General features: G+C 41.3%; 1 protein-coding gene across 1 annotated transcript in view; it reads left to right on the top strand.

Moving 5' to 3' along the window:
* The first annotated feature begins 1,183 nt into the window (after positions 1 to 1,183).
* MEOX2 (mesenchyme homeobox 2) overlaps positions 1,184 to 17,906 on the top strand; it is a 63,252-nt gene continuing 46,529 nt past the window's right edge. The window contains exon 1 of the mRNA XM_081164896.1: positions 1,184 to 2,035. Within this exon, the coding sequence (XP_081021022.1) occupies positions 1,486 to 2,035 (550 nt within the window). The 5' untranslated portion in view covers positions 1,184 to 1,485. The remainder of the gene's footprint in view (positions 2,036 to 17,906) is intronic.

Here is a 17,906-nt window from a genome sequence, read left to right on the forward strand (position 1 = left end):
TATCCAAAGATCTCACCTTGGTTCAAAAGATAAGAAAAGCACAAATAAAACCCTTGACAAGGTGAAATGGGTACTCTGTAGCGGATAATGCTGCCTGTTGCAGATTTCTAAGTGTCCTCTCAGCAGGGCTAGAATCAGGACCATAGGCCAGCTGCTCAGGCCCCAGCACTGGTCTGCTGAGGTGCCACCAGCTACAGAGTCCCCCGTGGGGAACTTTGGGGCGCCTGGTGTGGGTGTGAAAGTGGGCGCACATGAGATTGAGGGCGCACTCCTCGTGGGAAGCGCCCCTGCAACTTCCTCCACCGAATCCCGCCTTCTACTGTTCAAAGGGAGAGCGCAGGCAAATGAGCCAAGGGGGACACCGGCTGCTCTCGGCAGCCTCTTCACGCGGCCACTTTATTTCTGGGTTGGCCTGGCAAGGAAGGCTGGCTTGATGGGGAAGTGCAGCTGAGCGGCTGAGAACGGGCAAGCCAGTGGGGAAGAAGAGGCCGCGCGTCCTGGTCTCCTGTTAAGAGGGAGCAGGCCCAGGAAGGCTGCCCCCAGAGACGTCTTGCTGCCCGCCAACCCCACTCGCAGCAAGCCCTAATCTCTCCCCCAGAGAGAAGATGTGGACCAAAAGAGTCATGGCAGGCGGCTGCTTGCCCAAAGGCCCAATCCCATTTTGCACTGGGCGGCTGTCCGGAGGGAGATCCTGGCTCTCTCCCCTTGGCTTCCGCACCCTGGCCTGCCAGACTGGGTCCATGGGCGTAGCCAGGATTTATGTTAGCGGGGAGCAATATTTTATTACTTGATATAGGGGTGGAGGCAGTTGGCCCCCTCCTTGCCTACGCCAGTGGCTGGGTCCCACCCTCCCTTCGATGGCTGTGCCCCCGAGATATAGGGAGTAGTAACCTCCTCCTCGTGGCACCTGCTCATCTGCGCTCTCCCTTCGGGCCAAAGGGGCGGAAGGAGGGACCCTGGCCGGAGCAGCTGCCCCATTGGCCCCCTCTGCCTCGGAGGAGCGGAAGCGGGTCCCCCCTGTCCCTGCCCGGGGCTCCCTCTCAGCCGCAGCTCGCCCTGCCTCCCGATCGCGCCTCGGAGGCAGAGCCGGGGTCAGGGCGAGGGGAGCCGCGGGCGGGCGGGCGGCCGCTGGGCTGGCTGGCGCGCGGAGGCAGCTCGCATGTGGTCAGTGCCGCCGCGCCGCCGCTAAGCCAGCCCCCGGCTCACGTTACACACTCCTGTATTTATAACCTCGGCGAGCCGCTTCCCCCTCGGAGCACTTGCGCGGGACCACCTCCTTTCTGCCGCCGGCGGACAGCGCGCCGATCGGGAGCATCCGATCGAGGCCCCGCTCGGGCGCACAAGCCCTGGATTATTGGCGAGCGCGCAGCGGCGGCGGCGGCATCTGGTGGCTTGGGGGGTGGCTGGCTGGGAGGAGAGCGCAGCGCCCCGGCGCCTCTTGAACCGCGGGCTTCCCTTGGCAGCGGGGCCGCCTTGCGCGCCGCCATGGATCACACGCTCTTCGGCTGCCTGCGCAGCCCGCACCATGCCCCGGGCCAGGGCTTGCACCCTTTCTCGCAGTCGGCGCTCGCCCTGCACGGCCGCTCCGACCACATGTCCTACCCGGAGCTCTCGCCCTCGGCCTCCTCTTGCATCATCGCGGGATACCCCAGCGAGGAGGGCATGTTCGGCAGCCAGCATCACCGCGGGCACCACCATCACCACCACCACCATCACCATCACCAGGCGCAGCAGCAGCAGCAGCAGCAGCAACACCAGCCATTGCAGACGAACTGGCACATTCCGCAGATGGCTTCGCCGCCACCTCCCCCTCCGCCGCCGTCCGCCTCGGCCAGGCACAGCCTGTGCCTGCAGCCCGACTCGGGTGGACCCCCGGAGCTGGGCAGTAGCCCCCCGGGACTGTGCTCGAACTCATCCAGCCTGGGGACCAGCACCCCGACGGGGGCGGCGTGCGCTCCGGGAGATTATGGCAGGCAGGCGCTGTCCCCGGTGGAAACCGAGAAGCGCACGGGCAAGCGGAAAAGCGACAGCTCAGGTAAACGCGCCCCTCGTGTCTTTTTTTGGGTGGGTGGGTGCGGGGGTCGAAAAGGGGAAACCCACCCCCGGGTGGATCGGGCTGTTGGCGGAGAAAGTGGCTTCATCTTTGGTGCGCTTCTTTGGTGAGGTTAAGTCACCTTTGGGGAGACGCGGAGAGCGCATCTCATCGCCTTCTAGACCTTTCATCGCGGGCAGAGATGCAAGGACCATCAGGTGGTGGACCATAAAATCGTTGGCCGGCGGGGCGGGGCGGAGAGACTTGCTTCGGAATCTGGCATCTCTGACACCAGGGTTTCCATTCAGTCCTCCTTTCCCCAGATTTTTGTTTCCCTCCTGTTCAGGGTCGCAGGCTGCTGCGCGCTTTTGGAAGAAGCGCCACGAGCAGTCATGGAGCCCGTTTCTCTTTAGGGCTGCCTAATATATAACCGAACCATTGCACAATTGGAGGCAAGTTCTATCCCTGGAAGAAGTTTGTAGTTATTCTTTTGGTTGGTTTTATGGATTAAGAGGGTTACACACAAATATGTAAACAGTTTTATGTCTAAAATGAGATCCCTGCCTCTGAAAAGCACATAAATTGATAAATTAGACGTACATGTTTCAGATGTTTACAGTACTACTTGTGTAATAGATACAATGTAAATTATATCATACACATAGTGCAACTTCTTCAGGTACAGACTACAAACCGAATAGTATGTATACTATTTAAATACCCACAATAAATGCCACTTTTTATACCGTACATAGTCTTGTATAAAGAGCATAAAGCATTACAGTATTTAGGAAGAAATAGAAGTGAATTTCAATTTTGATCAATAACAATGTATAGCAAAAAGTGTAGAATTTCTGCAATTACATTTCAGTTCTTAAGACATTTACTTGAAAGTAAATTCAATATATTTAAATTTAGTGGTATTCTGAGATCAGATGCATTTACATGGCAGTTTCATTCACTTCAGAGTTTATTTTATATGTCCTATAGTTTTAAAGCTAAATTTGATATGTGCATTTATCTGGATTGCATATCTTCTACAACAAATTCTGTGATTCTGTAAAATGATTTAAATATGCTACAAAATTCCAAGTGGGAAGCTAGAAATGAAATATGTCATTCACATAGTAAAACTGCTAAAGGTAAGATGTGCTTGTGCACAAACACACACACGCACACATGCACACACAACACACACAACACACACACACACACACACAGAGAGAGAGAGAGAGAGAGAGAGAGAGAGAGAGAGAGAGGAAGATAAATGAAGCAATGCTTAGAAAGAGAAAGTAATAGGCGTGTTCAGACAGTATGAAAAGTTCACAAGGAAAGCCTTGACCTTGTCTTGTGTCGTTTATAATTGCTAGAATAAGTAGTAGAAACCTCATATTTGAAATTGCCTACATTTGTAGTTTTCTATCCTTTTTGAGCAATTTTCTGTACCAGTTATTTTACTGTGTTATAGTTTCTTATTATTTCTATCTTGCGATATATGGGAAAAAAGGTCTTGTTGATCTGAGAACACTGAATTATCTGCAAACAGAAATTGTATATTTATATAAAGAGTGAGTAATTACATTTTTTCACATGTGTAAGTTGGTAATTTATTATTATTATTTCAAGGAGATATAATTTTTAATTGGCAGAAGAATAAGAAGAAAAACTTCTTACAATGCAAAATGTTAAGAAAACAGCTCATCACAATTCAAGGAAATATTAATATTTAGCTTTTATTGAAATCCAAAAACTCATATATTTAAATTTGAGTTGCAGTGAGTAATATTCTGTAATACAAGCAACCCAAAGTAAAACACAATCCTAAATGTATTCATAGGAACAGGAATACTGTTTAGGATTACAGCCTTAGATCCATGTCATATCAAACATTACCTAGAAAAAGCAATTTAGTGAAGCTGACTTCCCAGTAATCTGTATAAGATTGCTGGCATAAATTTGTCTAAATTATTGAAATTCTTCGCTATTATAGACTTCATTATGCAAATGTTGCCTACGGATGGCTTCTGTATATTTCAGAACAGTATATGTAACAAAACATGCTTAACAATGGATGGCAAATACCAATTTTAAATTAGTCCAGTTACATAGTTTTGAACATTTCAAACGGTTTTTTGGCAGAATTTTATTCAGTATATGTAAATTATATATTTTTGTTTTCTGCTTCAAATCGGTGCATCTTTCTGACATAATTGAAATAATGGTTTTTGTGGGGGGTCACTTTCCCATACGAATCGAGATTAGATTTCAAATTGCTATTTCATTTTCCTTGAAACTTGAACGCCTATGGATTAATACCTCTACATATGTCTATCACGCTTGTATGTTAGAAAATTTTTATGTACAAATAACTAGGGCAATGCCTAAGGTGTAGATTCTAAATAGGCATGAATTAGACCATTGCATTTGTTAGAACTGCTATATCCCAAAGAACTCCGTAGAGTCTTTCCCAAAATGTATCTGCGTGTATTTACAGTGGTGCTGACAATGAACAATTGTAAGTAATTTTCTTCATCTGGCATCACTGTTGTACAAATTTTTACTCCATTAGAAATCCTAGCAGTAGCAAAAGCAACACATTTTTGTTTTGGTACACTGGTAGTTATAACTTGCAACAGTAGGTACCTTTGCAGAGCAATGAATAGACTTAATTTTTGCCCTTGTCTTGTATTGACTTTCAACAGGTTTAACGGACCTCTATATTTGACTGATTGCAGTAGCATCACAGGAAACTGTCATCTGTTTCCAACATGATCTGTACATGATATCATGATGGGAAATTCAGTCATCAAAACTAGCAGACAACTGCTGACAGTTCCTCCATGTGTCCGCAGTAGCTCCCTTTTGATAGTATCTTTTGCTGATGTAATATAACCTAGCATGAGAAAAACAACAATCTTTAATCAGTTTAACTTCTTTCCTTTTAAATGATCTGTGTCGTCCATCACTGCACCTCTTTCATATCAAAACCTCTGAATTCAACACTGTAGTGCTGAGCATTTGTGTAATAATTGTGGATATATGTTGCAAACAAATTTAAATTTAAATGCGGGAGTTAATTCACCTATGTTAATGAGGATAACAATGGCCAAATAGAAGCCTTTATTCATTTTATTTAACATTTATTTATTTGATCTGTCATGCAAAATGAATCCTTATTAAGCCTCAGTGTATCAAACAATTTTCATCTCTAGCTTTCTGTCTACACTTATCTTTATTTCACTGTTGGTTAAAATGTAGTTTATAGTTAGAGATGAATACAAGCAATTCACTATTACAAAGGACTTGCGCTTTATAATCAAGCCGGGCCTGTTTAATTCAGTGGTTCTTGCCTTACAAGTAATAAGATGGAGTTTGAAATGTAAATCATTTTATTATTTATTTTGGACTGCTTCTTGACCCACCTGATAAGCTGCCCTTAGAGCATCTTAAATATCAGATATTATCAGGGAGACTTGAATGGAAAAATGTAATAAGAAAGCAATTTTATAAGAATATGGAAATACTTTTTTAAAAAGGAAATATTATTTGATAGCATTTTGAATAATAACAGTTACATATTTAAGAAAGTGCATGTTGAAAAAACATTTAAAAAATAAATAAATAAAAGTCTCCAAGTCTGTTCTTATAATTCATTTAATACAGGCAACAAAATTAGGCATTTGCAAACTGTTGAATGCTGTGCCAACGAAGAATTTGAGGAAGGGTGGGCAATATGGAAACAGAAATTATTCTTCAGTAATATTAAATATATTAATCCCAAAAGTAAACAAATGATAACAAGGAAGGCTTATAAAATATCCTCTGCATATTGTAAGTTTTGCTGATCACTTCCATATACCTTGATGCTAGACTTCCCTACATTATTAACTGATGAATAAACACATTTCCTTACTTATTTTCCATTGGCATCAGTAGAATTTGTTCCCCATTATACCTATTTGGGAAAGCTTCTTAATTATTTAAAATAATGATGAAACTATTTTTTCCATGTTCACGAACTGTTTTGCAACCCTGAGATCCAAACTTAAACTACCACATGCTATCCTAACACCACACAGAATTAGGTATCCTTAAATCCATTGGAACCAATGACTGGTAATTTTGTAATAATCTGTTTAGAACCTGGTACATACTACTGTTGCACAATTTCAATTAAGTGACCTGGAGTCTTGCATAAACTCCAAACATTGTGCATTTGATGGATTACTTCCAAAATATTTGCAATAATTTCCAAGAAATGCCTTTAAAAATACATGGACCAGCGTACTTATTAAAAATATCACTTATGAGAAAATGATTCGATAAATGCCTGCTAATAGTGTGAATTTTTTGTTGCTTTTAATTATTACTCTCCAAAGCATTTTGGTGTATATACACACACATGCATACACAGCATAACGGATTCATCCGAGTTCTCAAACTTTTCAGCAGGCTTCTACAGTACAAGCACAATATATTTACTATGTGTGTTTTTCTTTCAGACAGAGGTAATCTGTTCATTATGCTTGGTTTTTATTATTATTATCAACATATCATTCATCTTGAACAAAAACACCGAATCCTACAGGCCAGGATCCAAAGATACGATATAGGCGCATCTTAAGAGCTAGAATCCAAAGAATAGTACAATTCGTTCTGCATTCTCATGGGGGACATTGGGCTTGTGTTTCTCAAACATCACCTCCCCATGCCAAATGGCAAACCACTTTTGAAATTAAGGGGACTTTTAAAAGCACATTTTATATGGCACAATGGGTGGTCTGGTGCTCAAAGAAGAAGAAGAAATTAAAATCCCCACATGTCCCAGCCTTTGGCATACCTAAATTAGTTCTTTTAACCCCAGCCAAGGCCATATGTGTGCCCAGTGGTATTTCCCCCCCACCCCCAGCCCTTTTGAGCAGCAGACTACAACGCCATATTATTACAAGCTGCTTTTGAAAGTTTCCCTGAATTCAAAAGTAGCTTTTCCTGTAGTCTTTGGGGTTGCTTTCCAATGTACATGAGCCCAAAGTAAACTAGTTATCACAAAGAAAGAGCGAGGAAGCGATGCTTTACTGCGTTTTGCTGTAGGATTCTAAACAGATATGACTGTATTGCAGATACATCTTGATTCGGGCCAAAACTTTGGCTTAATTAAATTAATCAAATATTTCGCTGATAACATAGTAACTTTAAAACAATTCCTACAAATACAGGGCCAAATACAAATCCTACCATTAGGCAGCCTCTTCAGACAACTGATATTGGGTATCATGAAATGGTAGCAAATTGACTATTATGTGATTTATTGTGGTGTTATTGCCGGGGAGGCTGAAAGGGTGCTTATGGGAGTTTCTGCCTCAAGTACCAAAATAACTTGGTCAACCTTAATGGGGATGGAGAACTTGCTTTCCCACCTGAGGCAGCTAAATGCATTGGGCCAGCCCTGCTAACCCAAATCCAAAATCTGGGATATGGAAATAAGGCCCATTGATTACAGTAGCATTTATTTCTAGTAGCACATTGTATGTGCGGGTATTCTGCTGGGCGTATGGAACTCTGAAACATACAAGGAAGGGATTTCTCATTTAGAATAGTATGAAACACCTATCAGAGTGTGCGCCTCTGTGATAAGTTCGGAGCTCCTGAAAGTGGAAACTGCATGTTTCCTTGAACTTTATATGTATATTGAATGGAGCTCTAGATTAGGATGGACACATTTAGGGTTGGAGTTTCTTTTTGTGAGTCAAAACACAAATAACACAAGTACCTGCTTTTAGAGGCAAAGAATATTACTTTGAATATGCTTATAATTATAGTGCAAGGCTAATAATTATTCTTAATATGAAAATATGAAATGCTATACAGTGGTACCTTGGGTTAAGAACTTAATTCATTCTGGACGTCCGTTCTTAACTTGAAACTGCTCTTAGCCTGAGCTACCACTTTAGCTAATGGGGCCTCCCGCTGCTGCCATGCCGCCGCCACACGATTTCTGTTCTCACCCTGAAGCAAAATTCTGAACCTGAGGTACTATTTCTGGGTTAGCAGTGTCTGTAACTTGAAGTGTCTGTAACCTGAAGCGTCTGTAACCTGAGGTACCACTGTATTAGTTTAAATTTCTAAGCAAGGCATTTTTATTTACAATATATTTTTCTAATGCTTTTCACAAATATTATAATTACGCATTAGAAGATAAAATCATTTTAGTACGAAGTGGTTTTTGAATCAATGTGCAATTCTGTGCTCACTTATTTTGGAGTAACCTCCATTGAACACAGTGCGATCACACTTGGAACTATGCTGTGTGAATGATAAAACCCACTACTTTCCAAAGAACAACTTGAGACATACTCTAGAGCAGTCTTCCTCAACCTGGTACCCTCCAGATTTTGTTAGATGACAACTCCCATCAGCTCCAAGTAGCACAGCCCAGTGATCAGGGATGATGGGAATTGTGAAACCTCGGGTTGAATTAGGCTGTTTGCATGTATACATAGGATTTTTTAATGTTTAGTTTCAACATCTAACCACCATGTCCCTTGTCTTATAATGTGGTGTAAGAAACTATGATTTTTAAAAAAGAACAGTTCAAAAGCGTATGTGGGTACTAAAAACAAGTTGTGTGCTTTTCTGACTTTTCCCTATGATACATCAAAACAGCTTTAAATTATTGAAGTGCATTAAAATACTTTTGGAATTTTAATTTTAAAAATTTGGAGGTTGTGTTCTGAACGCACTTGCTAGAGAATAGCCCTCACTGCATTCCATTGGACTACACCGCTTCCAGATGACTTGTTTATTCAGCATTCTTTGTGATTTATTTACTAGGAGGTTAGATGATGTTGCACCAAAACAAGTGTTATCCCACACTCTCCAATGCATTTCCCCAACACTCAGAAGGTCTGATCTTTCAGGGGAAAGGATATGTTGTGGAAGACTTCCCGATCCACTATAATTGGGTAAGCTAAATTTGCCAGTATGAAACTGAATCTCACCTGCAAACAAGGACAGTCTGGAAGGATCCTTACTTCTCAGTAAACTTGCGTAAAGATTGTGCTGTATAATCTTATTTGCTTGGAAGAATAGTACATGGATTTCAACTGAACTTAACTTTACAAATCAGGGTAGGAGATAATACACGGCCTGTGCAAACAGTATGAGATTACTTAGTTCAGGATGAGACCATATAAGACAAAGGCAAGTTTTACTTATGTGTTGACACTTCAAATTACCTTCGGTTTTTATGCATTATAGAATTCGAATGCTTGTCTAGTTTGGGTTTGTCTTGTAGTAAAATGCCCGTAACTGCCAATAAGTCCCCATCTTTAATCTGAACTGGCTACTAACACACCCAAGCAAAGTTGCATTGAGACAATTGCACATTTAAGACATAATTAAAGAAAAATGTGTACCTTTACAGTGGTACAGTATAATTTTATATATACTGCTGGCCCAGAATAATTTTGCGTCTATCATTTACAAATTAAATCCCTTTTGTATTATCTTTACTTTTGTTTATCCGTTGTCATGTTGGCAAGTGAAAACAGAACCATACCAAATTGAGCATTCTTTAATATTTTTAGGGTCAGGACAAATTGCAGAGTTTTTTTAAAAAAATAGAAAATTCGGGGGGGGGCGGGCGGGCGGAATCTGCTATATAGGCCAATTTCTAAACATTACAAATAGTTTCCACTGTATTTTAAACATAATGAAAACAATGGATTTTATTTTACCCTGTACTCTTTCCCTCCAACCGTCATATAAAAGCCAGGTTGAACAGTCAACCATAGTAAGCAGCAGCTGCTTAAATGCAACTCTATCCGTTTGCTTTGTGCTCAGAAGAAAATCTGCAAATAATGTTAACAACTGCAAATAGGTTGTTGTTTTGAGCAAACCTACTGGCATATGTGAGGTTTGCGCAGAGATCAGGAATTATCCTCAATAGCAGTTGGTGATATAAGAGGAAGAAGAGGGGCAACAGCCACTTCTCCCCACTGACAAGGGCCCGTTTTCTGTACTAGATGAAATACCATATTTGGGATTTATTATTAATATGGTTCCAAAAAATAAGTCTGATGAAGCTCTTCATTTTTAATATATTTTAATGCAGTAAACTGGCTTAGCCATTCGAAAGCGAGTAAAGTAGGAAAGAGTTTATCTGACTTTCAGCACTGAACCTGGTTGTAGGACTTAGGGGTTCTGTTTGGGTGCAGAAAACGCAGGATGGTCCTTTCCTTCTGCTATTAAACCCAATATTAATAAACAAGTTTATTTTAGATGGAGATCCTGTTGGGATTTCAGCTTTAGTGAACCTGGGATATGCCTTCAGTTTCAGCAACAGGTGGAGAATAGCGGTAGGAGGTGAGGTGAGCCAGGAGAATAAGGGTGGAGAGTTTATTTATTTTCTTTACTGCAGAATATTATTTTAAAACGTGCTAGTATTTATGCAGAGGCAGTAGTACAAAGGCTTTAACTCCAAAGCTTAATGTTTGTATATTCCTAATGAGCGTGTAACCCATGGTTGTTTACAGTAGAAGGGGCCTGTGCCTCCTATCATTCAGTCTGCCAGCATTAAAGCAGCTTTTACAGAAGTTTCAGAACCCCTTTAAAACAGTAGAACAGCAAGGAAACCAAGATATTTGAATTAGTTTCAGTAGCTATCCTTTCCCATTTGGATCTACTCCACTGTAGCTCATGCTGTTTTTTGAGAGACAAAATTAATAATTTGCATGATTTTTTTTAATGGCCTCATTGAAATAAAAATTGGTTGGCATCCATCTATCTGTCTTGGGAGACAATGGAGGAGTGGACCTTTGGGGGTGAAGTCAAACTGTTGGAAGGTTACAGTGCCTGCTGTGGCTGTAGAGACCAGTACAGGAGAAACGTGTTTTATTGTAGCTGGGGCAGATGAAGGTGCCCAGTTGTGCTTCTGCAGATGTACCTTGGTGCTTTTTCTCTTTGCGCTGCTCCCAGCAGACATTCCTCCTCTGGTCATTACTATGGAGGCATGACCCAACTGACTTGTCTCTAGGCGCCGCCGTTGTCTGCAAGAGATTCTCACATGGCAGGGTTGCCGACCCTCATGTCACGTTTGCAGACATCTTCGTAACATGTCTGCCAGCAGGCCTGGTGCTTGAAGCCAGCTTCCGAAGAACATACTTGGATTCAACTAATACCACTCAGGGAAACCACCCTGGAAGCCAAATAAGCATTAAAAGGAAAAGATTTTGCTAATAAGAAACTTCTTTCTGGTATGACAGGAGGAAAAACTAATGAATACACATGCAAGGTTGTACCCAAGTAAGTCATAATCAGAGTAGAATCAAGAGTACACTGAAAATGAATATGAATGAAAATACTATGCACCACCAGATGCTAGTGCTGTTCTTTGCGAGTTATCCACATATTTGTACAGTCCTTTTCTTGACCCCTCAAGAGGTTGTACATCCAGCCACTAATAATCCCTCCTCCCCAGGTAGATAGTAAATCAGAGGGTCTATAATAATTTTCAGCATTGACAAGAGAACTACAATTTGCACCAGAAATTGAGCCTACCACATCACTCCCTTAAAAGGAGAAAAATTGTGCTGTGTAGCTCATCGTCAACAATGTATTTAAAAATCTCCACAGTTTGTCATGGAATTGAAATCTAGTAGCTTTCTCTGTGTGTAGACAGGTGGAAACAATGTAGTTATACATCAAGACTTCCATAAAGAAACTTCTTGTTATTCCCAGTATGAGTGAGTATTACAGCAATGTGCATGTGTTAAAATCTAGTAAATAAATGGATGTGCACAATACAGTGGATGTTTCTTCCTCTAAGAAAGACTTTCAAAATAGGCTAAAGTGGTCATGGCATAGAAAGGAATATATGGATAGTTTTTAAAACATCTCTGCTGGAAGCAGGGAGTGAGACCATTCTTTTCATGTTCTGTTCTCAAAAATACAGGAGATTTTGCCAGGCTCCTCACCTGGTTATGGGCCAGCTTTTGAACCAGTGGATCTACTGCCAGCTGTTTCTTGACCCCATAATTACCTGTTTTGTTGAGTGGGTTGGTGGTTTCTACTGACTTTGCAGATGGTAGCTTCCTGGCTGCCTGTGCTTTCAGCAAGTGCAGCAAGGACTTTTATGGCAGCAGAACCCTCCTGCAGTAGTGTGGTTTGGGGATTGTTCCCTAAGGCTGCAATCCTGAGTCCAGTTACCTGGGAGAATGGAATAGGAATTACTTCTCAGTAGACATGGTTACCATTGTGCTGTAATTATGTTCTCTGCTTGTCTTCAGTTTGAAATTATCAAAGCTGTCCTTCATGGTTTCCATGCTGTGCTTTCTGGAAAAAAGACACTGGAGGATTTTGATTTATAATTGCTCTTTGCTATTGATCTCCTGTAACCAGGGAAACTATAAACACTTTCCTATGTCATGTAAGCAACATATTAAATTAGAAACAACTTTTTTTAATGTCCTTGATTTCGGCTTTGTGTATCTTAAATAATAAACATAACCTCTCAGTTAAATAGACCTTTGTGTTCTGATATCAAAGGAGTTCTGATATCACAAATGCCTTTGTCTTTTTAATGGACAGAGCAATCCAAAAGAATAGGGAACCAACACATTCCAAACTCCATTCAGGAGCAGGGCAACTGGCTGTTGAGCCAACCTGAGCCTGGAGAGGGGAAACAAGCCTTTAAACTAATTTAACTTATGCCATCCTTTTTGCAGTGCAGCTTCCACTGGATTGCTAGGTCATGTGACCAAGCTGAATAGTGTTTGGGATGGGAGTAAGTCTCCCCCTGTTCTATCCTATACGAGACCCCTTTCTGGAGACTTAGCTCAGCCGCCTTCAGCTTACCTGGTTGAGCCCCAGCTGAGCTGACACTTAACAAGATGAAGAGGGCCGGCTCAAGACATTTTGCTGCCTGAGGCAAAGGACAAGATGGCGTCCTCCCCCAAGGCCCATACAGAAGACAGTTGGACTGGCAATTTAATCTTAATCCAATACTGGTGAAAGGAAAATATAGCCCACCGCACTTGAGAGCAGCAGGATAGTGTAGGGGGTACAGGCCACATGGCTGTCACAACTTTTCCCCACATGGCAGCTGCCTCACTCTGCCTCATCATAGGGCCAGCCCTGTGGATGAAAGAATTCGGCCTGTATGGCTTTGGCTGAGCCCAGGCTCACCCCAGCTCAGCCAGAAATCTCTCTACAGTGGTACCTCGGGTTACATGCGCTTCAGGTTACAGACGCTTCAGGTTACAGACTCCACTAACCCAGAAATAGTACATCAGGTTAATAACTTTGCTTCAGGATGAGAACAGAAATCGTGTTCTGGGAGCACGGTGGCAGCGGGAGGCCCCATTAGCTAAAGTGGTGCTTTAGGTTAAGTACAGTTTCAGGTTAAGAACGGACCTCCAGAATGAATTAAGTACTTAACCCAAGGTACCACTGTATTCCAAACTACACACCCCAGAGGATATTGAGTTTGAATGGCTTCCTAAAATACTAAGAAAAATACAGGAACCCTTTGAAGAGATGGATGATTAAAGATTAGAAGATAGTGGAATTAAGCATAGTAACTCAGCCAAACTGTATTTTTCATAGGTATTAAGAGTCCTGCTGCTCATTCTTTCAGTTGGCAATTCTGAGTGTGTACTAAGGTGGATTTAGTCACAGCAATAAAGCTGGTTTTCCTAGACCATCACTGAATCAAGCTGATAATGGAACCTGTTAAATTTTATTCTGCATATTCTCTATGGTGAGTCACTGCAGCACAGCATGATCGCCGCAACAATACTAGCAGTTTGGATACCAAATGCGAAGATTGCCCCGTATAAGATTTCTGTATAAACATACAATAGAAAGCTGGGTGGGGGGTATATATGAAAGAAACATGTTCATGTTAATTGAAGCGTTTTACGTCTATTAATACGATGCTTCGAACTTTTTAAAAAAGACTGCCGGGTGTGCAAATGAAGAACACTGAAAATTCTGGGATCATAGCAATAATATGACAAAATTTAAATAGTAGGATGATTGATCAATGTATTATAATTGTATATTTTTCTTGGGCAAGCAAATGTTTGGCTCCGTAGTTAAGAGTCTTTGCTTTCAGACATTGGGCTGTCTTTGAAGTCAAAATATCCAGGACTAGAGAAATTAGAGTCTTTTGTGTGCATTTTCTGGAAAATATTACTATGTTCCTGCGAGAAATTGTAAGGCTGCTATACTGAAGGCAGTGGAACTTACTTCTGAGTAAAGATGCAAAGGTCCAGTTAGATTCATTGATAAAAGATCATACTTTCATAAATGGGCTGCCAGATCATGTAAGTGTCCCATTTGCACAAACAAAAGGAAATAAATTTGCTGGTGCATTATATTTTAAAATAAATGCCAGGTCAATAAATGCTGAACACAACTCATCTGTTTGAAAACTAATCTATTTCCCTAAACATATTTGCTTGTGAGTAAGTTCTACTGAGATCAATAAATGGCTACAGCATGACATTCCCTTTATCTCTCAGGTGAATGGTGAATCCTGGGTTCCTACATTGTCACAACTTCAGATGTTGTTTGGGGGAAAACACTAAGATAATGTGGAAGTTGTCGTTGTGAGTGTGCTGTGTAAAATATAAATATTTTCTCCTTTCATATCTTATTATTTTTGAATTTATTAATACTCTATTAAAACTTTAATAGAAGCTGCGGGGTTTACGTAGCCCTAAGTAAATTGGTTTTAATTTGGAGTATTTGAACAGGTGGACTAATTAGCAAGTGGATGCAAATTGCAATGATCCCATATAACACTATATTTTCATGTATTTTAATCTTATTTTAATTATGATTCACACCCCCACCACTGTCAAGCACAGCATTTGCTAACAAAAAACAAAAATATTTTCTCAGTTATTGAACTACTGCAATAAAAACAAAGAGTGCTTTGTCAGTGAACACTCTCTTCGTGCTGCCAGTTGAAATTCCTGAAACTGCCTTCAAAGGCAAACCCGGGTAGAGGCATTGCAGTAATTTAACTAGAAAAAAGGGGAGTGATGAGATCTCAAGGGTGCACAAAAATAAAGATTTTATTGGTCCAACATGGTTTGAAATATGTACCGCTGTTCTCTAGTGAGTTCTGTAATCAAATCATTTGGTACTGAGCACCCCAAAGGGGGGGGGGAGTCACCTGCTTTTTAAGTCCTCCTGAAAAAAGTGTATATCAAAACATGTTGGGCCAACAAAAACCTTTGTTTTTGTGTACCGTTGAGATCTCCTCTCCTTCCCCCTGTTCCTCTTTTCCTATTATTGGTGCCTTCCTTCTTCTGGTTTCCCTTTACAGTAATATTATCTGGAAGAGACTAGGACATGAATAATCAGACACTGCCTCGGTCATTCACAGTTAAATTACTGTAATGCATTCTGCCTTGGGCTACCTTAGAAGACAAATTTCAGTTGGTTCAAAGTTTGAACACCAGGATATTTCCTGGAGGCAGCAGAGTGCATCATATTTATTATCTACAATTGGTTTCTGTATTCAGATCAATTTTCCTTTTTTAACTATTAAGGCCCTAAATGGCATAGTACCTTAAAAACGGCCCTCCTCATATGATCCAGCTTGTGTACTTTAATCTGCCTCTAGCTAGGGAAGGGGGAGGAATTCAATTCAGTTCTCATTTAAAGGTAAACCTATTGAACCTGCACTCCTAGAAATAACCAAATCAAAACACAGTCAACCTTCAAAATTTGAACTTCTATGAATTTTGCAATGCAGATCTGCAGCCAAGTAATGTGTACATATACACTTAAATGCTTATGTAAAGTGTGCGCATAAAATGCATATACAGTACTAGTGAAGATAGCATTCAAAAATGTGTCAGGGGAACTTTCTTGGCAAAATGTGTACATTAGGCAAAGTTACATGCAAAAATATATATCTGTTTATTAGGAGAAATTCACACCAGAATGCTGATGAATTTTTAAAAGAAAAATAGCAAATTTCTGTGGAAATGTGTGTAACTGAATTTAATACTGGAAAATTGGAGAACTGAAATTGACAGATCCAATAATCCCTAGCACTAGTGAATGTCTTAGGTGGGGTGCCACTGATCACCACACCTCTGTTTGGTCATACCACTGCAGCTTACCCAGAGGCAGAGGTGAAGCAAGGTCATGGAGGTCCAGTATACCAACCTTCCTACTGCCGTGACTCCCTACTTTACCTCCTGGTAAGCAGCAGCAATGTAACTGACTGGAGATGAGGTGAACAGTGGCATCCCATCAAACCATTCGCTGCTGCCTCTGGGGCCCTTCTCCCGGCACCCTTGCTGTTTGATACATGGTGAGTAGGTATAAGAGAGAACCTTTTTTATTGTGGTGCCCAGAATGTAGAACAGCCTTCCCAAAATGATTTCTCGGATTTTATGGTTGATGGGCCATGAAAACAATTCCCAGCAAGTCCCCCCCCCCCAGCTATTTGATAGCTGTTGCTATCATTGCAGTTATTTTTATTCTTATTTTACAAGTTTATTGGATTCTTAGCCACCTTGATTAGCATAGCATTTTGGAAGGGGGCAGTAAATTCAGGCATTTCTGTTCTGTTTCCCCACTCTCTCTCTCTCACTCTCCTGTGCTGGCATGGCTTATCTGAAAGATTCTTCCCTTTTGGCTGGTCTATAGAAGAAGCATACAAGCCATAGAAGTTTGACTTGACACTATATAAACCTATTTAAGATTCGGTTTGTTCTCCTTAGTTTGACATAAGTAATTATGGGGTTATCCCAACAGTAAATTTTATTAACATAACTTATAAGATGGTCTGACTCTGTTTCTAATGAGAGCTAGTGCAGTAGTCCAATGGGGACAAAGTCATAAGAGGACAATGGACTTGCTTGGTAGCCACAGGCCAGTTGTTGACTCAGCCTCAATCCTTCATCTGTAAAGAAGAAATGACAATCTCAGTTAACTGGGGGAATTGCATGCAGGTTTCCATGCACAAGGCTGCACAGAGTTGTTGAAACACACAAACTGAAGCCCACTACAAAATGAGACATTATGTTATGCTCCACTGCCTAATTTCTCCCCCATATGAACCTGTTTGGGCCCAAAGGTCAGCTATAGAAGCCGTGCTTGATATTACTGTAAGATCAGTCACATTAGAAACATGGGAAGAAGCTGCTTCATACAGAGTCAGACCATTGGACCATCTAGCTCAGTATTGTCTATGTTGACTGGCAGCAGTTATAGAGGATTTCAGACTGGTCCCTGGTCCCTGCCCTCCTATCTGTAGTTTCCTGGAATTAAACCAGAGATCTTTTGCATGCAAAGGAAGGACATGCACTCTGACTGACACCTCCTCTTCTATTTGATCTGGAAGTCACTGTCTTCCTTTTTGCTTTATTGCTTAATTGTGACTATCCACTCACTCACAGTTTGAGAATTGCTTTCTTAGAAAGCATGCTGGAAATAAACTCAGAAAGGTCAGCATAGTTTTTCATTAAAATAGCCATAATTAAAATAGGACTGCAAGGAACTGCCTGCCAACCTGAGTATAGTTAGACTGCTCAAACCCCACTGGTATAAATGGCATCCTCTAAAGCTGATTATAGTTTTAGCTTGATGATGCCTCATTAATTTTCATTGCGTTGCACAATACAGAGGAAAAAATCAGCATGTCTCCCAAGCTTTAGCAGACTACCGTAGACTTCAGGTGATGTCCACTCAGAATGTAGCCTGGGAATAATTTCTTTATTAGAAATAGAAGGACAAGAATGTTCTGCATAAAATGAAGCTTCAATATAAATAGAGAGAAAATCTCCTGTGTTAGAAGCATTTCCCCCCCTGTATTATTTCCCCCCCTGTACTATTTAACTGTCTGGCC

The sequence above is a fragment of the Podarcis bocagei genome, assembly GCF_964188305.1.
Source record: "Podarcis bocagei genome assembly, chromosome: 12".
Classification (NCBI taxonomy): domain Eukaryota; kingdom Metazoa; phylum Chordata; class Lepidosauria; order Squamata; family Lacertidae; genus Podarcis; species Podarcis bocagei.